The 22,642-nt window shown below is 42.2% G+C and overlaps 1 protein-coding gene across 1 annotated transcript in view; it reads right to left on the reverse strand.

Annotated features, from left to right (window-relative positions):
* Positions 1-16,741: 16,741 nt before the first annotated feature.
* LOC147430926 (uncharacterized) overlaps positions 16,742-22,642 on the reverse strand; it is a 7,976-nt gene continuing 2,075 nt past the window's right edge. The window contains exons 2-9 of the mRNA XM_086493467.1: positions 21,722-22,642; positions 20,716-21,427; positions 20,413-20,614; positions 20,001-20,337; positions 19,549-19,914; positions 18,623-18,763; positions 17,344-17,650; positions 16,742-16,835 (exon numbers count right to left, since the gene is read on the reverse strand). The exon at positions 21,722-22,642 is cut by the window's right edge and continues 1,237 nt beyond it. Of these exons, the coding sequence (XP_086349593.1) occupies positions 16,742-16,835; positions 17,344-17,650; positions 18,623-18,763; positions 19,549-19,914; positions 20,001-20,337; positions 20,413-20,614; positions 20,716-21,164 (1,896 nt within the window). The 5' untranslated portion in view covers positions 21,165-21,427; positions 21,722-22,642. The remainder of the gene's footprint in view (positions 16,836-17,343; positions 17,651-18,622; positions 18,764-19,548; positions 19,915-20,000; positions 20,338-20,412; positions 20,615-20,715; positions 21,428-21,721) is intronic.

Genomic DNA, 22,642 nt, shown 5'->3' on the forward strand with positions numbered 1-22,642 from the left:
TCCCCATTATGTCTCCTACATGTAAATCCATTGGTTCCACTCCACAAAGATACACCATTGGCAATGAGCATACCCGTGCTATTACACATGTGTAAAAGTAACTTTCCATAGTGATCCGGCTCTTTCTCATCCATTGAAGTACGATCATACAAGTGAACTTCCTCCAACTCCCTTGAAATGTATGGCATATCAAATTGTTGAGTATCATGTTGCAATGTTTTTGTGCGAGCATTCATATCCCCGAATACAATAACATCACCTTCACCTTTGAAATAAGCAATGTCCTCTTCCAAATCAGAAAATGGTTGATCTCTATCCATGCAAGCATAAAAGGAAGAATCATGATGAAGAATGTAGCAACCGGCTACAAACCGGGTGCAATCATGTTTCAATTGTAGATGGCAATGTAATCAACTAACATGGAGGAAAAGATTTCATGCTCGTGCACGCTCTGCAAGTATCAAATCCTGTGCATGTGTAGGATATGTAATGAGCATGTGCACAAGTACAGATAATTTGCTAGAGAAATCGTACAGAATCTACGATACGACTCCTACGGAACGGGCATTGATTTTTGCGACATAACACCTACATCTAAGAGAGAGAGAGAGAAAAAGGCTTATGCATGAAGGTTCGACCAATATAGAGCTAGGGATGGAAGCAGAAAAGGGCTTACAGACAAAAGACGACGGCATGGAGGAGATGTTGGATGCCTTCTTCTAGACAAGCGAGAAGAACGCTAACGAAGCAGCACCAGAAGCCATGCGCCTATCTCCTGAAGACATGTTGAGGAAGTTGGCACGTCAACCAATCTATGAAGGCGCCAAAATATCTATGCTTTGTACTTGTCTGGCGTTTTTGAATCTTCAGTCAGTGTACGGGTGGTCAGATGCAAGCGTCACTGCTTTGTTTAGGTACATAATTTACAAAAGAGATTTTCCGATTGCAACGGTGATGTGCTTAGGGAGCTTTTTAATTTAATGTGGATTAAACAGGTTGTTGCGGGAGAAACTTCTCCCAGCTGGCAATGAAATGCCCCCCTCCAAGCCAGACGCAAAGCAACTATTGACCTCAGTTGGCTTGGACTACAACAAGATTCATGCATGTCCAAATGATTGCATTCTTTTTTGCAATGAATTCGCAGATTGTCTGTCGTGTCCTAAGTGCGGAGCAATGTACTACAAACAAGATGTGGTTGGCGAGACAGTGACAGCTAAAGTGTTGCGGCATTTCCCTATTATTCCTAGGATAAAAAGCATGTTTCGTTGTGGTTCCATTGCAAAGTTGATGCGGTGGCATTCTACAAATAGATCCCCTGACACAACATTTAGGGTGCCCGCTGATTCAAAGGCTTGGAGGCACATTGAAGATACCTGGCCACATTTTAAGAGTGAACCACGTAATTTTCATTTGGGCATGGCAATGGATGGAGTCAATCCATTTGGCTTGAGAAGCTCGTCATGGAGCACTTGGCCTGTGTGCCTTATCAATTACAACCTCCCTGTCGTGGCTTGCCATCAAGAAGGGTCATTTGATATTAAGCTTGATTGTACCTGGTAAGTTCAAGGAAAAAAACATGGATGTACTAGCTCCACTAGTTGACGAGCTCCAGGAGTTATGGCATGGGATCGACATAGCAGATGCGGTTGAACCAGTAGGACAACAGCATGCAAGGATCCATGGACTTCTTATGTGGACTATGCATGATTGGCCAGGATACAGAGAAGCTTCTGGTAATGGTTCTTGATTTACAAAATTCTCGCTATTTGCAAGCACTTTTCCTTGGCCTGAATCATGCTTTAATATCTGCAGGGCTTACAACTTTGGGAAACAATGCCTTTGGATGTGCGCTATTTTGTCTCTGTTCAAAAGATAATTTATCAAGGCCACCACTGTTATCTTCCAGATGGCCATCACTTGCGCGAAGGTCAGTTTGGTCGCGTTGAATGTCGTCCTATGCATGTACTGTTAAAGAATATGATGTTAAAGAATATGTCCATTGTGCTATGGGCGGCTGGACACTAACTATACTATGTTGTAAATATACTTTGGATAATAGTTCAAAAGAGAAGAAGAGAAGAGCAGCTCGTTGAATGGCTGCTACAGGGTAACGATTGTGTGTGTGTGTCTCGATGTGTGTTGGTGTGTGTGTGTGTGTGTAGTCTTCTTTCCTACCTTCTCCATCACCTGCGCACTCTACAAAGTGGTATGAGAGCTCAGTTTGAGGAGCTACAGTCAATACACAGGTTTCCGCAGCTCTGGAAAACAGCAAAAAAGAGAGGTTTTTTGGTCATAACTCCCTCACCCGAATTCGGAATACAGTGATCCAAGAGTCTATCTTTATGTTTTTGGGCGTTCCGGACGCATTGGCTTACTCAGATTTGCCAAAATCTACAATTTTCTGCAGCAAACAGCCAGTCCACACAAGCATAGGAGATGTCCAGTTTTGCACTCGGCAGTAGATTTACAGGTTACAGGTGAAGAATTCAGCATTTACACAGGTTTTGGAGAGCGACATAGAGCTTTTGCATCATGATATTGTGTTATCAAAGATTATGTTTGGTTGTTGTGGGTCCGTTATGGACAGCCGCCTATGTAAGAAAGGTTGTGGGAAGAAGTTGAGGCGGTTATATTGTCAGATTGAGTACTTTGTGGTTATGTATGGATATGCGGTCAATGTATTTTGGAAAACTGCAGCCTTTGTGAGGGTCGAGTGAGGTTTTTTGAAGCCTTGCCTTGGGAGCTTTGGTACCTTGGCAAGGTGGATTAGGTACTGGAGCGAACCCCCGACTAGCCCCGCGAAAGATCTCATATGTCGTTTACGACTATGGGAAGAAGGTGGATGTATGGATATGTGGTACAGGACAGCGTATGGATTGCATTTACATACAGGTCCATGTGGACATTGTTTTAGAGTATTTATGCATAGTACTGAGTCAGTCTGTGGCAAAGTGAGTCATTGGATTTTCCCTTGGCAGTGAGAGATTTTCTGTCAGTGTTTATGAGCACTTTGGTTGAGATTGTCACTTGAGATATTGTCCAAATACAAATGAAACTCTGCCAAAATTTTGTCAAAATCCTTTGGAAGAAATTGAGAGAGTGAAGATGGCAGAAAGTTCAACTCAAGTCACACAGATTGTTGGAGAGAAGCTGACCAGAGAGAACTACAACATATGGTCTTACAGGATGGAGAACTTTATCATGGGCAAAGGTTTATGGGATTATGTTACAGGTGAACAAGAGTGTCCCGAGGTTGGTTTGGAACCAAATAGAGAGAATGTTGAAGCACATAAAACATGGCAAGTAGGAGTAGAAGCTTACAAGAAGTGGATCGAGAATTCAAGGAAAGTGATGCATTGGATTTCACTATGCATTAGTGACTTCTTTATACCACATGTGAAGAAGGCTCAATCTCCAAAGGAAGCATGGGAGATACTAGCAAGAATGAACAGCTCCAATACAGAACCACGAAAAGTTCACTTGAAGCAAAGGTTACATTGTGTATGGCGAGGAAATAGATCCATATCAGATTATGTGACAGAGATAAAGCAAATATAGGAAGATCTTGCGAGCATTAATGTTGAAGTTCCAGATGATGACTTAGTTTCAGTGACATTGAATGGTTTGGGACCGGAATACAAGTCATTGGATACATCTATATATGTTCGAGGACACATGCCTGATTTTGAAGAGTTAGTAAACCTTTGTTTGCAAGAAGAGGTGAAGTTAGGCAAGTCAGGTTCTTCTACATCAAATAACAATTCCAGAGATCAGGTTTTTTACTCTAGAGGTCGTGGAAACAATAGAGGTGGAAGAGGAAACTATGGTCGTGGAAACAATGTTGGAAGAGGTCAATGGCAAAACCAACAAAGTCAAAGTTACAATGATTATAGCCAAAGAGGCAGGGGGAGAGCCCGAACTCGTGGACGTGGAGGTGGACGATTTGTACATCCTCAAAGAGATGGATATTGTAACAGATGTGGCATTTATGGTCACTTTGAAAGAGAATGTTTCACAAGGCTAAATCAAAATCGTGATCGTGGTGGAAGAGGCCGAGGTTATGGCAAACATGGAGGAAACTTTGTTGGATACAATCCTCATGATCAAAATATATATGACAATAGGTCGAGTGGACATTTATTTCCTATGGAGCATGTTGTTGGAAGCATGGTGGAGCCACATCATACAGATGATTGGTATTTAGATAGTGGTACCACAAATCATATGACATATCATGGTGAATGGTTTGACAGAAAAGAGAAGTTAGAAGAGGATGAGTTTGTCGCTACAGGTAATGATACTATGCATCGGATTACACATGTTGGTTCAGTTCCATTGCTAGAAAAAGACGGGACATACAACACATTGGGAGATGTTCTATATGTGCCTTCAATCACAAAGAATTTAGCATCAGTTGGACAGATGACAGATCAAGGGTTGCAGGTCCGTTTTAATCGTTATGGATGCTTCATAGAGGAGTTTCACAAAGGCAGACCAAGCAAGATATTAGCACGTGGAAGAAAGAAAGGTCGCTTGTTCTCATTGGAAGCTGGAGATCCATGTTTACACAGTGGTATGTATGCAAACAAATCAGGCACTCAAGATGATTGGGCAAATTTATGGCATAAGAGAATTGGTCATGTCAATTTTAGAAGACTAAAGCATATGCAATCAAATCAAATTGTATGTGGATTACCAAAGTTTGGCAGATTGAATTTTGATCATGTTTGTGAAGCTTGTCAATTTGGAAAGCAATCTCGTTTACCATTTCCAAAGAGGGGGAGAATTAGCCAAAGTTCTTTGGAAATTGTTCATTCAGATATTTGGGGACCTTGTGATCATGCTACACCAAATGGTTGTCGATATTTTATCACATTCATAGATGATTACAACAGAATGACATGGGTTTACTTTCTAAAGGCAAAGTCAGAGGCATTTGAGGTATTCTTGGAGTTCAAAGTTATGGTTGAGAAAGATAATGGTTGTCAAATTAAATGCCTACGTACAGATGGAGGGGGAGAGTACATGTCACACAGTTTTGATGATTACTTACGTGAACAAGGCATAAGAAGACAGATTACTTGCAGATACACACCACAACAAAATGGAGTTGCTAAGAGAAAGAATAGAGTCATAGCAGAGCTTGCAAGGGCCATGATGAATGAGATGAATATGCCATTGAAATACTGGGCTGAAGTAGTTCATACAGCTGTACACATTATGAATCGAACACCAACAGCTGCCATTCATGAAATTTCACCTTATGAGAGACTTTATGGGATCAAGCCAACAGTTTCCTATATGAAAGTTTTTGGATGTGTTTGCTATGTTCATGTGCCAAATGAATCAAGAAAGAAGATGGAGCCAAAGGCAGTGAAGTGTATATTCTTGGGCTACCCAATTGAAAAGAAAGGTTACAAGTGCTATGATCCTATGACAAGACAAGTTTATGTCAGTAGAGATGTCAAATTTTGTGAGCATGAACCATGGTATAAACCAAAGCCAGTGATGATAGAAGATGAGTATGAAGAGAAAGAGAATGTGCGTCATGTTGTTGATAAGCCAGGACCATCAACAAGAACTATTTCAGGACCACATATGGCAGAGGAGAGTACAGGAAGTGTCAACCCATGGAGCGGTCGTTTGCGAGATAAGAAGCAAGACGAGAAAGGCAAGAAGAAAGTGGTTGAAGAGAGTTCTGGAGATGAAAGCCTCGATGAAGAGCATGGTTTACCACATTTGAGGACACCTGGCAGTAAGCATATTGAGAAATATGTACCCCCATATGCAAGAGTTGAAGAGAAGAGTGCACCACAGTTGAGAAGATCAGAGAGGGTGCGTTATCCAGTTGATAGATTGACATACAACGGTTACATGCGTACACATTATGCATACATGGTTTCACGTGTGCAACATAAAGAGCCTACATGTTTTCAAGAGGCAATTGGAAAATCAGAATGGGAGTCAGCTATGGATGATGATATGGATGCTCTTGTGAAGAATGACACTTGGGATTTGGTTCACTTGCCAAGTGGAAAGAAAGCAATTGGTTCAAAATGGGTATACAAAGTCAAGTGCAAGTCAGATGGTAGTGTGGAAAGATACAAAGCGAGGCTTATTGCTAAAGGTTATGCACAAACAAAAGGTCTTGATTATGATGAGACATTTAGTCCAGTTGCAAAGATGACAACAGTCAGATTGGTGATAGCAATGGCAAGTATGTCCGGTTGGAAGTTACGGAAAATGGATGTGGATAATGCATTCTTGAATGGTGACTTGGAAGAAGAAGTTTATATGATACAACCAGAGGGTTATCAACATCCAGAGTTTCCATATTATGTGTGTAAGTTGAAGAAAGCATTGTATGGTTTGAAGCAAGCATCTAGAGCTTGGTGTGAAAAGATAACCAGATTCTTGAAGAAGATTGGATTTAAACAATCTACTGCTGATCACTCATTATTTTTGAAGCATGTTGATGGAGAGATCGTCGTTATTGTTATCTATGTTGATGACTTGATTCTCACTGGAAGTCATGCTGAGCAAATTTTGCATGTCAAGAAGAGTTTGTTGAGAGAATTCAACATGAAGGACCTTGGTGAGTTGAGATATTTCTTGGGAATTGAAATTGTCAATACTTTATCAGGAATTTGGATGATACAAAGACAATACGCGTTGGATATGCTTGAGAAGTATGGAATGACAGCGTGCAAACCGGTTGATACACCTCTTGATCAAAATGTGAAGTTGTTTGATGATGGACATTACATTGAGGATGTCACTATGTACCGCAAGATGGTTGGAAGCTTTATTTACTTGACAATAACAAGGCCAGATTTGAGTTATGCAGTGGGTGTTGTGAGTCAATTCATGCAAAATCCATGTAAAAGTCATCTTGATGCAGTGAGACGGATTATGAGATATGTGAAAGCCACTGTCAATTATGGAATGTTTTATGAAAAGAATGGGAAGCTTTGTCTTTATGGTTACACAGATGCAGATTGGGAAGGAGATTTTATGGATAGTTGGAGTAGCAAGAAGCAATCAACTGTAGCATTATCAAGTACAGAAGCTGAATATCGTGGAGCAGCTTTGGCAGCATGTGAAGAGTCATGGTTGAGAGTGCTTATGGTAGAATTTGGTTTTGACTATCTTGACAGTGTCATTATATATTGTGAAAATATTAGCAGCATCATGTTGGCAAAGAATCCAGTCTACCATGCTCGCACTAAACACATTGAGGTACATTATCACTTCATTAGAGAAAAAGTTTTGGCAAATGAGATTGATTTGGTGTATGTGAAGACAAATGATCAAGTTGCGGATATATTCACAAAAGCTCTTGGAAAGGAGAAGTTTTGCTACTTTCGTGAAGCATTGGGAATCCATCATATGCAAGCTCACTCTGAGCTTGAGGGGGAGTGTTAAAGAATATGATGTTAAAGAATATGTCCATTGTGCTATGGGCAGCTGGACACTGACTATACTATGTTGTAAATATACTTTGGATAATAGTTCAAAAGAGAAGAAGAGAAGAGCAGCTCGTTGAATGGCTGCTACAGGGTAACGATTGTGTGTGTGTGTCTCGATCTGTGTTGGTGTGTGTGTGTGTGTAGTCTTCTTTCCTATCTTCTCCATCACCTGCGCACTCTACATGTACAAGAGTGGCGTCGCCAATGGGAGCAACATGAGGGGCAACCTATTCCAGGAATGAAACGTTTGTCCATTCTCCATATGTTGCCTTACAGGGGTGATCTACTAATTAACCATTTGCTGGATCCAATGCATATATTCAAGAATGTGGGAGAGCTCCTCTGGAAGACAATCATGGGAATGAAAGACAATTGAGCTTCACGAGATGATTTGCAGTCAGTTGGAATGATGCCAGAGGTATGGCCTTTCACCAATGCAGCTGGCCAAACAAAGCTTCCAAGAGCACCATGGGTATTGCTAAAAAGCGAGGAGCGACAAGTTAAAAGGGTGATTTCAGAGTTCAGGACGCCAACAGGATATATGCGATGTCTCAAGACAGCATTGACCCGTGACGATCAATTGTTAGGACTGAAATTGCACGACTGGCATAAGTTCTTGCAATTCATTCTTCCAATTGCGATCAAGGGGTGTTTAACGGAGGAAGTACGGACCTGCATATACAAGATTTCAGAGCTAGTGCAGTGGATCTCTTCCAAGGAGATACGAGAGGAATCTATTGCAGTCGCAAGGGCTAACTCCATTGAGGCAGTTTGCATGATTGAGAAGTATCTACCCACGAGCTGCCTAACGATCCAAATGCACTTGCTCGTCCATGTAGTAGATAAGGTTGCAGTGGCAGGTACAGTCCACAGCCATTGGATGTTCTTTCTAGAGCGGTTCATGAAAACACTTAAGGGTTTTGTTCGCCAAAAAGCGCGTCCAAAGGAGAGCATGGCAGAAGGATGGCTGGTGCAAGAGTCTCTTGTCTTGACGATCGAATTTCTATCCGTTTCTGACCCAGAAATGCCTCGACTGTGGAGCGATGAGGAGGATGCAAGACTGGTGGGAGAGGAGCCGTAGGGGCAAGGTGTGCTGAAGAAAATGAACCTGGCCATGTGAGAAAAGATCATGAAGTTCTGTATACTAAATTCAGCGCCGATGCAAAAATGGCTTGAAAGGTACGAAGAAGAGAAAGAGAGACGCAATCTAGAGCGACAGGATTTCAGGCGAAGTCGAACGAATAGAGGCTTACCCTTGCCAGACTATCTCGCTCCTCTACCTGAATTCCCTATAATGGCATGGTTGGACAAGACAGTGAGAGCAGCTCGACAGATAGGAGAACCCATATCTTTAGAAGAGGAAGAGCTGGCTATTGGATGTGACTGGCGGTATCATACATACATGGCACTATGGTCGCATGGAAAGCATTTCAGAACACAACAAATTGACAGGAGAAGAAACACGTTTGACAGTGGGGTAATGGTTAGTTTCATGCAAAAGAGCAGGGCTAGTGCCAGAGACACGAATGAGAGCACTAGAAACCTGGATTACTGTGGTCTGGTGTCAAATATGCTGAAAGTCAGCTTCAGGCAGTTTGAGATGTTTTTGTTGGATGTGAAGTGGTTCAAGGTGATTACTTCTGGTCGCAATGCAATGGTACGCAGAGATGGAAACAAGCTTGTGAAAATAGATTCTACAAAGGTTTGGACAAATGCGAGCAACACATTTGCTCTCCCCGAACATTGCAAGCAAGTGGTCTTTGTACCAGACCCTCGAGAGCGACAATGGTGGTTTATGGTTCAGGTTGCTCCAAGAAATAAACAAGTATTTGAAGGGAAAGAGCTCCTGGAGGAAATTTGGTCAGACGACGCAGATACTACTGTGACATTCGGTGAGATGGACAAAGGTATGGCAGAGAAAGCTAATATATATACGAGGGACGACGCAGTCGAAGCAGATATGACACTTGTAGATGAAGATGCAATGGATGAAGACAATCTGCCAGAACAATTTGGGGCAGAGTTATGTCTGCAATTAGAGATAGACGATGATACGGTGCAAGATCTTATTGATGATGCCTCACTCGTCGAGGCCTAGGCCTGTAAGTGTTTGTGCGAAGACGTTGATTTAAAATTAAGTTTAATGTTAATTTAAACAAAGGTGTTCTAACGCTTTCTTTTACTTTCTTTGTGCAGGACTTTAGTATGGCAGACCAGTTTCCAGATCCTGCTTCTATGAGTGCAGATGCATTTATGGGCTTCGTCACACGGATGACACCCAGTCAGATGGCAGAGGCGTCTCAGTACTGGGTAGCCAGAGGCACGGGTACTACGCCTCCAGGCTTCACACCCGAGGGTTCGACGTCTATGGGGGGAACACCTATGGGGGGGACGCCTATGGGGGGGGGACTCCTACGGATACGACGCCTACAAGGTCTCCCATCACAGCCGCTTCGACACCTAGGGGTGCGGCAAAGGCGGGTACGTTCTCATCTCCGCATCACAGGTGCACTCGTCGATCTCAGTGATCCTCAGGTGGAGGTGGTGGTTGCTGTGGAGGAGGGTCCACAGATGCTTCGACCCCTCCTCGCTCACGATCCCCGTCCTACCCAGACACACCTCTTGACACCTTGGGGGGCACACGATCCTAGTGCCTCCAAGCTCTATACTGTACGGGCAGATGGTTCTGTTGACATGGATAGAGTCGGGACTGAGATAAGATAGCGGATTCGCCAGCTCGCGGAGCTGCAGTTTTTGACCAGCATTCTGACGCCTTGGCCTGAGCAGGATCGCGATAAAATCAATTATATAGTGGAGACCATCATGAGAGAGTATTAGCCTGCTCTAGGTTCAAAGGATCTTCCAAGGAGGTGGATCAAGGGTGTTGCACGGGACACCGTGAAACATCGACGAGATGCAGCTCGATAGGCTTTCAGGACCGGCTCATCGAAGCCTTCGAGCATCCCACACGAGACGTGGTAGCAGATCGCGGAGGATGAGCGGACAGCGGACACACGGTTCAGACAGCAGCGTCAGGCCGCGCAGATACGACAAATGACCAAGGGGACATCTCATCTTGGCAGCGGAGGCTTCGACACCTTTCTTTATGATTTTGTGAGTTGCCAATCCAATCCTAGCTATGGTGTTTTTTTAAACGTGATGAATCATGTATTCTTAATTACTTTGATTTTTGTATAAACGCAAAATATTGCAATGCATCGAGCCCCGACACACCAGGAGCAGACAGATGGATATCACAGAGGTATTTATGAAGTATTGAATGATCTTGATGCTTCAGGAGAGCTTGTAGACTGGGAGGCCTTAGAGTCTCGCTGATCGATTGAGGTGAGATGTTAATATGTGTGAGTTGATTTAATTAAATAAGTATATGTGAAGTAATATCAATACTAATTTGGTGACTTGTCCTATGTGCAGGTTGTGACGCTTAGTCATCACTGGATTTCATATATATGTTTTGTGAGACACATACACACTTCTGTGTCTCTTTTTTGTATAGACATGGTTATGGTTATTGTTTTCTTTATGGTTATGGTTATTGTCATTGTATAGACATGGTTATGGTTATTGTTCTTGTATAGACATGGTTATGGTTATTGTTTTGTTTATGGTTATGGTTATCAGTATGGTTTTGATCAATATGGTTATGGCCGACTATGGTTTTAATTTGGTTATGGTTTGCACAAAGTTCGTTATGGTTATGGTTTTAAGTTGGTTATGGTTTTGCACAAAGTTCAATTCATTTATTTCATTTGACTTAAATCTCATGTGAGATAGCATGTAGGAGGCGTATACATATGGTTTTTTTTTTAAAGTTTATGTTAAAACGAAGGGAACTCTGCCAAAATTTCTGCGGGAGCACGGTTGATTTTGGTGTTGCTCACTTTCTTGGGCAGAGGACAGACAGTCTGGCTGTGGCTGTGTCCATCTTTTCACTGGGCACAGGCCAGGCTGCCTGTCCTTTGCCCAAGAATTTTTTTTTTGTTATGGTCATCACAATCTGCGTCGCTAGGCACGTCGAAATATGCGTCGATAACAGTGTCTTTCGACGCATTTATCGACGCATATTGCGACGTTTTTGTAGGGATGCGTATTTCGACGGTTTTTTTAACGGAGAGCGTCGAAACCTGCGTCGAAGGCCCCCTTTTTTGTTGTAGTGCTAGCTATAGTGCAACTTTGGTATCAGTCTGTGATAGAGAAACAGGGATAGCGATCCATGTACCTATGTGTCACATTGCACTAAAAGTTAGCACATAGCTTCTTCTTGGTCTCCTGATCCCTGCTATATGGTTTTTATGTGATTTGGACTTGTTTAGGCCCGCCAAAAGTCAATCCCTAAGTCTGTTTTAGGCTTCTCACCTTGAATTGTTTTTTGCACTTTTGATGAGTTTTTTGGACTTTTTTGACCAACTCTTTTGAAGACTTTTGTTTACAATGGTCTCTACTACAGGCTGGAAAAGCTTGTCCAAAAATTTCTTAGGGGTACATGGGTCGCGATCCATGTTCCACCATTTTTGGACTTGATCTTTGGTGTGCTAATAGCTTGTGATGTTTCTAGCCTGCTCCACAAATCTTTTTGAATTTGGATCAGTTTTGGCCTACCAAAACTGATTTCTACAGTCTATTGTGATAGTTGAGAATGCTCTATTTTTGGCTCTTTTGATCGCTTTTTACAACTTTTTTTGCATATCGTTCTTTTGGGAAAGTTGTTCCAAATGGTACCAGCTACCTACTGCTCAAATCTCAACCAAATTTTTTTGATGAGGTACATGGATCGCGATCCATGTTCCATCACATCTGAATACCAAAGTTGGCTTGATGATTACTTGTAGTGTCATTAGTCTACTCCACCACTTCTTTTTGAATTTGGACAACTTTTTTTCAGTCAAAAGTGAGTTTTTATGTCTGCTTTGTGGTTTTTGACTAGTTTCTGTATTTGGCTTTGACCAACTTTTTTTAATTTTTTGACATTGTGTCTTTTGGGAAAGTTGTTACAAATGATATCAGGGATGTACTTGTTAAATATCATCCCCAAATGTCAAAAGGTATATGGATCGCGATCCATGTTTGATAGCATTTTTTCATGAATTTTGTTTTGTTGGTTCTCTATCCCTTGTAGAAGCCAAATCTCACCTCTTTTAGAATTTGGATCCCAAAAAGTTGAAAATTCCCAAATTTTGTGTCTGTAATGTCTGTTTTGCTGTTTTTCCCTAATAGCCAATTCTGATGTGATTTAGACTTTGCTTTCAAGAAAACTTGATCAGAGTAGGTTCCCACTGATACACAATGTCACTGATCACTTTTCACCAAAAATGGTCTCTAGGGTATATGGATTGCAATCCATGTTCCTCCACAAAAAATTTTCAAACTTTTTGGAAGGATTCTAGAGAGTTTGTTGATGCCCTTGACCCACAAATTTTTGAATTTGGATGACTTTTGAGGTCTCTACCATCAAATTTTTAGAATTTCCGAGTTATGGTCATTTCGTCCAAAATATGATTTTCACCATTTTTCCCTCAATATTTTAGTCTAAATTTGATGGTGGTAGTTTCTACTTACACTACAAGAGGTTCTTCATATTAGCGACGCTAGCACTGCGACGCTCAAATGTAAAAATCCACAGCGTCACTATGATCGCCCCTATCGCTATAAGCATTGCTATACTATTTGATGCATAGTGATGCTTATAGCGACGATCATAGCAATGCCGACAGGAGTAAAAAAATAAAACGAGAGTGCCAAAAACTCAGATCTCAGATTTGCATTTCGACGCTCTAGCGAGACAGGTATAACACGCCTCTCTCTCTCTCTCTCTCTCTCTCTTCCCCCCCTCCCTCCCTCTCACACACACGAGGAGAGGAAGGAGAGCCATGTATGCTTCTTCCCTCTCCTCCCTCTCATGTTCCCCTCCCCTCTTTCTCTCTCTCCCTCTTTCACACACACACACATTGTGTCTTTGAGAGAGAGAGAGAGAGAGAGAGAGAGAGAGAGTACACACATGCATAAACAAAAAAAAACACACACACACACATTGAATGTACAAAAAATATACACATGCATGCATAAACAAAGAATGCATACACACACACATTGAGAGAGAGAGAGAGAAAGAGAGAGAAAGCAAAGAGAAAAAGAGATGAGAGAAGAAAACAAAGAGAAAGAGAGAGAGAGAGAGAGAGAGAGAGAGAGATAAGGGGAGAAAACAAAGAAAAAGAGATATAGATAAAAAAAATACAAAAAATATGAAATAAAATGTTATATTAAGATTTAACACTAGTCTTATAACAAAAAGACCATTAAAGTGGCTTTTTTTACCTCTTTCTAAAAAAATCATTTCATAGAACTGATCTAATAATAGTGAAAATTTATACCATAGGTGTGTTAAGCATATCAAGGCTTAGTTGAAACAAAATACTACACTTAAAAAAATAATTCCATAAAGGTAGTGAATAGTAAATAATTGGAGTCGAAAAGTTAAGTTTTAACAAATTTTCACAACTTTGTTTCAAAAAACCATCTATAGAGTTTAAAGCAAATCAAATCTCACCAAGAAAAATCCCAAGGAGCATATACTTAAGTATGGCATAGTTTTCTTATGCTACTAGTTCCCACTTTCTCTTTAGAATAGCAAAAACCTCGCCATACGCTAGATAAACAGGAGCCACTTTAGTGGCTTTTTCTAGTGATCTTTGCACTTGTAGTTTCTTCCATTGATGGAATTGACTAATAAAAAGACTTTAGGATAGCTTATATTGGACATAATAGAAATTGATAAAAAAATAATTTAGGCCAAAATAATGTTTGCAGTTTCATTAGCTAACAATGTTTTTATCCACTCTTTGTATAAATTACCTTTTAGGTTGTTTCATTTCTCTCTTTCAACTATGCACTCAAAGTTCCTTACTTTACTAAAATAGAATGCTATTTACTCAAAGTTTCTTACTTTTCATTTTATAATACATAGAATTTTTTCAAGATGCTTTAGCATCTCCAATTAATATCCCCAATACACTCACTATTTAAAACCATTCCTACCGGGGAGAGAATAAAACTCAAGCTTAACCACTAGGCTACATGCCTACGGTGCCCTTTGAGATGCTTTTCACCATTAGAAAAAAAACAATCCCCCCTTCCCACCTCCCCATTCCTTTTCCTCACCCTTCCCCTTTTTCTTTTTTTCTCCCCTAAACTAATTAATGGATTTCTTTAAAAACAACGCTTTGAGGACCTATTTAATCGGTTTTCACCTAAGTGGGTCTATTCTCAAAAAAGCAATTAATTAGTCAAAAAGATTTTAAAGGAATCTTCAACTGTAAGAAAAAAGCAAAGCTCCCCGCCTTGGTCGTCTGCTCCACGCTCGAACCACCATCGTGCTACAGTTCAACTCTCCTACTCATTCGCTTGCTCGATCCACCCTCCTCATGCTGATAACTCTTGAGGATTTCAAGGTTCGGGTTTCCATCATCATGTCTAAACAGCGAGCAGCCACCCTCTTCCTTCCCTCTCTGCGCAGGCAAAAAAACTTCAAAATCCAAATTTGGGCTAGCGCAATCATGGAGCTGCAAGCTTCTAGGCTCATCGCCATCAACGCAGCAATCCGAGAGAAGGAATGCTAGTCTCTCTCCTTGTCGCCTGCCTAGCGGGTGTCGTTTTGCATTGCGAGACAGACGTCGGAAAGAGAAGCAAAGAGAGAGAGAGAGAGAGAGAGAGAGAGAGAGAGAGAGATCTCAACCTCGCCTAGTGCCTGGCATTCTTCGCTACATTCCGACATTCGTCGCTTGCAACGCTGCCTTTGGTCGCACGACCCTCTATCCCTGCTGAATCCACACCACGCCACGTGCCGATTTTAAAATTTCCCTACAGAAAGATAAATTTCTTTAAAATGGGAAGACCATCCACTTTCCCAAAGGGTTGACAAACATTTTGTTTAATGCAGGGCTCGTTCGTGTGTGTGTTTTTTTTTGAGCCCGGGGGGGGGGGGTTTTTTGGGGTGTTTTTTTTTAATTCAGAGAAAAAAATAAGGGAGACAATCAATTTCTTTCAATATTAAGGAGAAGGCAATACACTTGAAGCGCTTTGGACCTTTAGGCTTTCTCCAGAAGAATTACAAAGGGCTTTTTGACAAAATAAAAAATGTCATTGCCACTTTATTTCCAAATGCTCCATGAATAAAGATCAAAATAAACATCAGCAATCTTGAATCATGGTTCATAAGGAATGTCCCTATGAAATTCCGCAAAGCATTTGTGGAGGGCACAAGTGAATATTGCATGCTTCACACTTCCACTTGGTGTGCTTTGTATGCCACCTCTTTGGCGCATCATTCTCATCATTTACAGTACATTTATGTCGTTCACGATATTGCTTACAATGTTTATTCGAAGGCCCTTCAACCTTCACAAGAACATGCCTTCCTCCATATACATTAAATGCATCAATTGAAGCATGAACCCTTAGTGACAGATGTTCCTCACAAAATACATTATCCACTAAAAGAGTTTGCAACTCCACAATGGTGACTAATGTCTTTGTGCCAATGTTTGTATATAATGAAAGCATGTGTATACACAACATCCAATAATCTAGAGAAAGAAATATTTAGCCCAAGAACCTAAAGAAAGATTGCCTATCTAGGCCTTCCCACCTTCTCATCTTATATCTATGTTAAAAAGGCACACATGCTCATCCACGTGGCAACATTTTCCTTATTTTCCCTTTAGAATCTCTACTTTAATGTGTACATGTAACATGCTTGCAGCCAGTGTGGCATGGTCCATAGGAGGCCAGATTGCCACGAAGACTCCATGTGGATGCGCTGGCAAGGCACCCGCAGAGAGAGAGAGAGAGAGAGAGAGAGAGAGAGAGAGAGAGAGAGAGAGATTACTCCCCAAAGATCGAGGTCCAACCCGCACTTTGAGGGCGAGGAACCCAAAGGTCGAGAGTCAAAGCTCGGGTGAGAGAGGGAGAGAAAGCAGTTATGTATGCTATTCCAACTAACACTGCGTAGACGTGCCAGCCATGGTGCATCTAGGCACAGCAACAGCGAGCCTCAGAAGCTAGGCACCACTGGTAGCACGTTGCTACAGGAGTGCTTGGAGCGCATATAGCAAAGTGGTTGAAGCACAGATAGTGAAGCTAATGTCACTCATCTAAATGCTAAGCTGTGTCCAGCGTGCTGCTGCTTAATGGTGCAATGGCCCCCACTATCGCCAATCGTCTCGACGTTTGCAGCACCCTGCCCACAAAGCCTGGTGCTACTGTCTGTGGCCATCTCCAAAGAGCTCAACCCCTTCATCTCCTTCTCTACTACCTCTTAGATCTGGGCGAGCACATGCTAAGAAGAAAAGCCTGTATAGCCAGTAGCACGTTCAGGAAACTATCACAAAAACACGATATGGTACACTGTCTCACTCTCTCTCGCTCCCTCTCTCCCAATTTCAATAGGTAGTGTTTTAAGTTGGTTTCCTGTGAGCCCTCATCAGTGCGGACCGGATAGCACAGGCTTCTCTCTCTCTCTCTCTCTCTCTCTCTCTCTCTCTCTCTCTCTCTCTCTCTCTCTCTCTCTGTGCGTGTGCAAAGTTCATCAATAGATTAAATGGAAGTGCAAGAGAGATTTAATGCAGCTACAGTACAACTGCATGACCAAACCACAACTACTTTATTCTTGCTGAGCGGGAGGCTCATGACGTGGAGTTGCCCCTGTCCATTTATGAGGGATGTTTCTTGCCAGCTTGATAGCCCTCTGCATGATTTGCCAATGTTTTGCATGAACAGTTAGAGGCATCTAACTACCCTGCACCTGCTCGAATGCATGCAGTGTTGTGAGAGGCGACCATGGAGGACTTCGAAGCCTTACCTCACCATCATCAATGGCAATAGACTAGGCTGCATGAAATGGTGTTGGGACTGCCCACGACGCACATCCTGCTGAAGGGGAGCCCGTTTGCCAAGCCAAAGGTATAGGCATTCATGAAACACCATGCCTGCACTTTGGGAATCCTTGGAGAGACGTGGCTCAACATGCAGATCTCCTACTTGCCCTCCTCGCCTCTTAGCCCTCTTCCACCCCTCTTTGACAGTTCTTCCTCTACAAGCGCTTGTAGAGCTATGGTGAAACGACTTTGGGAATGATCTTCCCTGCATCTGTGGATTATAAGGAGGAGCTGCAACAAATTTTGGAAGTTCTCAAAAGTGCCCCCGCCTGCTCTTCGATCTTTTGGATTGTTTTTTATGCTTCTAGATCCTGACAACACGTCAACTTACCTGCAGATCCGTGATTTTGACCAAAGGGGTCTCTCTCTCTCTCTCTCTCTATCTATTTATTTATTTGTGCTTAGTAAATTGTTTGGTATATATCAAGATGATGAGATAAAAGGAAAAGATTTTATGAGAGACATCTCTCCCTTCCTGTAGTGCCTTTCATACTTCCTCTTTCAACGTGCTTGACACCATTTTGGCCTTTTGAAGACGGTTAAGCTCCACCAAGTTTGTATCAATTTGCTCTCATGAGTCATTTTGGCCCTTTGCTTGCTCTGTCCAGTGTGCCATGTGACCATGACGACATTGAGCACTGCACGAGAGAGAGAGAGAGAGAGAGAGACCGCCGGAGGCGGCCGACCATACTAGTAGTTGTATATTTTTCTCTTTGCATGCCTAACATCATCTGCATAACGGTTTGTTTCTTTGATGATTGCATCTACAATCTCCAAAGGAAATAAAGATGTAGAAAGCTAAAATGCATTCAATCGCTTTTGGGATGAAATCAATGGTTTTGAGTCAGCATTCATTCAAGAAATCTCACCAGATCCATTAAAGGCCTTCCGTCTGTTATAGAAGTCGCAGCAAGTTTCCCTTGCGACTCCTAGACTTTGAGCTCAAGACGTCACAATTAGCGAGTCATTGTATTGAGCCAGTTGATCGTCACCGGCTTCGTGCCCGGAGTGCAACACGCTGCATATGGGAAATGTTGCCCGCACGTCAAGGCACAGGCCGCCGTGCAGACACAAAAGAAGAGGAGCATCCCACTCCACCCGCAACCCAAGGACGTCCTCCCACTCCACCCGCAACCCAAGGACGAAAGCCAGCATGGAGAAAGTGAAGAAGAAAAGTAGGGTTAAAGTTGTGTCTGCATGCACCTGTAGCCCAACGCAAGCGCTCTACGCCATGCAGGCTGTGCTGGTGCCATGTAAGCACCCGATCAGTTGCCAGGCAGAGGGAAAGGCAGATGGTCATCTCCTGGCTGCGAGCATTTGCAACCACGTGGAGATGATCTTTGCCTTTTTAATATAGATATAAGATATAAGATAAGATGTCCAGTTTTGGATTGAGAATAAACATTCAATCCATCCACATCATACATCAAAGAATTTACATCATTATTCTCCTCAATTCCCGCACGCCTCCTCCCATTAACAAAAACATTGGGGTGTTTACATGCATTGTACTTTGCCATGCGTACATTGTTTTCTCTTTCATTTACACTCTCATGCACATCACCGTCAAGGTCCAGTGGAGGGGGGTTGCAGATCCCAGCCATACATCTAGGATACATTAAATCAAGGAATGTCACAACCAATCATTGGATGTATGACAAGTCAGCAGGTAGAATGTCAGAAGACACACTGTTACTTGCAGATTTGTCAACTCACCAACATCAATTAATAAATAGACAGCTCAGCAAAGGGAATTTCACCAATGCTCGACACATCAGCAAACAAGAATATGAAGCTCTGCATGACACATCAGCAGAGGGAATTCAACAGAAAATTGACATCTCAGCAGAGCGAATATAACTGTAGCATGACACACAACTTAATAAGAGCTGCTTCACGCGCTAAACAAACAACAGTTTTACAAATTTAAAAGAAGAGGAGTTTCACCACACCTGTAGAATACACTGGCCACCACAGAGAATTACACAAATTCATAATCAACCAAAAGACACATTCATAATTTAACTTGCATATGTAATTTCAGCAGCTGCTATGGTCCATGTGTGTGCCAACTCAACTGCTATTTACACCATTTACACTAATCAAACGCTAGTTATTTTTAGAAGCACCTGGCAGCGTATTCTCCTTTCCCAAGTAAACATTCACAACACAATTATGCATATTACACGATGGAAACATCGAAACTCCAGGCGAACGAGGAACAATCCCAACAGCTCGAGCAGATTCTGGAGGAAGATCTTGCAGTAGCTTTTCGTCAAATGGTATATCATCCCCCAACTTGTAAGACCCAAAGCATATCCCATCTGAACTCGTTAACTTAGATTTGCCACTAGCAACTTTGTCAACAGAATTAGACAAGTGACCACAAGAAATCTTCGACTTAGATTCACCACCAACATTGTTATCAACAGAACCAACTGACAAGAGACCTGCACTTAGCGGGCAAACATCTTCACGTATATCCCTACTAGCACCTGCACACCAAAACAAGAGGAAAACAACTATGAACATTAACAATATCAGTGTTCAAACCCAACTGTAATACAAAACAACACCCCACCTTCGACGTTTTGACAGAAGTTATTAAATTTTTCTTTCAAGACCTGTGGATAAGCTTTTAGCTTTCCTGAATCATCATATGGATGCGATAAAATGTCTTGAGCTGCAGCAATCCTGACCTCACTTGAAAGGTCATACTTCTCATATGAAGTTGCTCGCTTGTGGCCAGTTACTAACATTCCAACATCAGGAGGAACCTGTCCTAGGCTCATCCTAGTCACAGAGGTGCTACGCAGGCTCTTGTTTGAGAAATTACCACCGATCCCAGAACGCTCACAAATGAACTTCACCAAACCACTAAGCACCTTCACTGAAACTCGATTTCTATTGTACCAAGTCTGCATACACAAGCAAAACAGCCAATCGTGAGTCAATTCAATACCATGTACTGCAAGAAGACTTACAAGACCTACCTGAGTTCGAGGACTACTAATCGGCTGCAAAAACACATGTAATAGGTTCTTGTCACCCTCCACAATTGGAGGCATGTGAAGCATCAACTGATCGAAGGTATCCAACACATCACTATCACGAACTGTAACTGCAGGTCGAAAGTACTCTGGCTGGTAATGCATCAGGTCTACTTTATAGTTTTTAGTCAAGCGCTCAGAGAAGCTGCAAAGCAATAGAACATAAAACCTTATGAGCTAATAGAAAAAGTACACACAATTTTTTTAAAAACTAAAACGCAGGAGTAGACTTTCACAAGAACCCACCGCACAAAAGGGCCAAGCTCATCAGCACCCCTAGCAAACATAGCTCGTTCCAGCTTGTATAACTCCAACCCACCTCTCACACAAAAGTGTAACATGCAAAAAAAGGCAAACCTAGACTGACAACCACGGCTATGCTTAATACTGAAGTCGATGTCGTGCAAGATCTCTTGTTCCAATGTGACGCCAAGAACTGATGATTTCTTTCGCTCTTTGCATACTCCACGAGCTACCGATCTTCGCATCGCTGAAATCACTACATTCTGGGTCGATTTGAAAATTGGATTCTTTACTATATCAAAGGGAACTTCAGTTACACCCGTAAGTGCTACCCTCAATTCTTGCTCCTTCTTAATCATCCGGCCAAAACAACGAAGCATGCCCATCAGTGTGTCAGATGGAAACAATGATCCATTTTGCTTGCACACAACAACAAAGAACTGTGACAGCATGTCATTCAACTAACGGAGATCTAGCTTCTCAAGTGGAACCTGACATTCCAAGCCACAAATCTTTCTCCACTCGTCGAACTTCTTTCGAGCCCAATTATCCTTTTGCTTGGTGCTACTTTCCCCCAAACTGACTAGCTCTTCCTCTAACTGACCCCCAATAACAAGAAAACCAGAATTTTTTCTACCACCGGCACGTAGAGAATGCCCCTTGTTGCCAATACTTCTCTGATCTGGAACACATGCACGCTGGCTGACATCACCTTCTATAAAGAAGTCAAAGAGCACCATAGAGGTAAGCTTTTCAAATAAAACCTACATAAGACTACACAACAACTATAGGTCAAGAAAGTCATAATATAAGTGGTAAACCCTACTCTAATATAATGGTGAGCTCTTGCGATTCCAAATTCCCCTGAATTCATTCCTCAAATCTGAGGACAACATAATTACAGGCGCAACAACCCCTAATTGCTAGCAACAGCAATGGAACGAAAAGCAGCTTATAACAGAAAGAAATAAACCTACAGAAAGAAAGCCAAATCAGTGGAAAACCTTACCTCCAGAAATTACATCCAAGCTTCCTACACAAAGGGGAGCAGATCTTGTTGCAGAAATTGGCGCAGAATCTCCTCCACAAAGGAGGTTAGAGCCTCCTCCACAAAGGGTGTCGGGAGCTCTTAAGTCTTGTGCAGAAGTCGCATCACAAGCTCTTGTAGAAAACACATCACAAGTTCCTGTGCAACCTGAATCTACAGATCCATTTTCGCCAACATCAACTGGCAGTAGACAAAACGATGGCACTTCACCCTCTGCCATTTGACTGAGAGAGTTCGGCTCAGCCCTCGCCCACCCTTTCGTGCATGCCTTGCCCTCGAACTCTGCTTCCTGCTTCACTCGCACGTCTGGTTAGCTGAAGCCGACACTTTTCCAAAAGGCAAGCCTAAAATTAGTTCATATTTGGCCCCCCTCGCCCTGGACCATTGACGGCCGGGAAAGGACCTCTTGTGTCCTCTCCCCCTAATACGTGCTCCCACGTGACTCCTGGCTAACGCTGGTCGCCACGAGGTCGCACGCATTACGGGGAAAGGACACAAGAGGTCCTTTCCCTACACCATGAAATGCTACATCATCACTAATCAAAAACTGTTTGAAACTACTTTCATTAAACCTGCATAACACTTTTTCACCATCAAATTTTGCACGCCAAATTTTCTTCTCATGGTCACACTCAACTATCTTACCAATAAAGAACTTCTTTCTATGTGACTTCTTTCTAAACTCTTGTTCTTCTTCTTGCGGGAACCTTAATGTGTTTCCACTTGTGCGGAAAGCTCGTGGTAGTTGAAGCTGTAAGAACCATCTACATTGGTTTTCTCACATTGTGAAAGGGAAAAATTACAAAAAAAAGTAATGACCTTCTAAAAATACACTTCATTGTAGAAAAGGTTTCACTAAATTGTAAAAGGTTGAAATAACGT

This window comes from Adiantum capillus-veneris, chromosome 21 (genome assembly GCF_014529385.1).
Source record: "Adiantum capillus-veneris isolate H3 chromosome 21, ASM1452938v2, whole genome shotgun sequence".
NCBI classification, from domain to species: Eukaryota; Viridiplantae; Streptophyta; class Polypodiopsida; order Polypodiales; family Pteridaceae; genus Adiantum; species Adiantum capillus-veneris.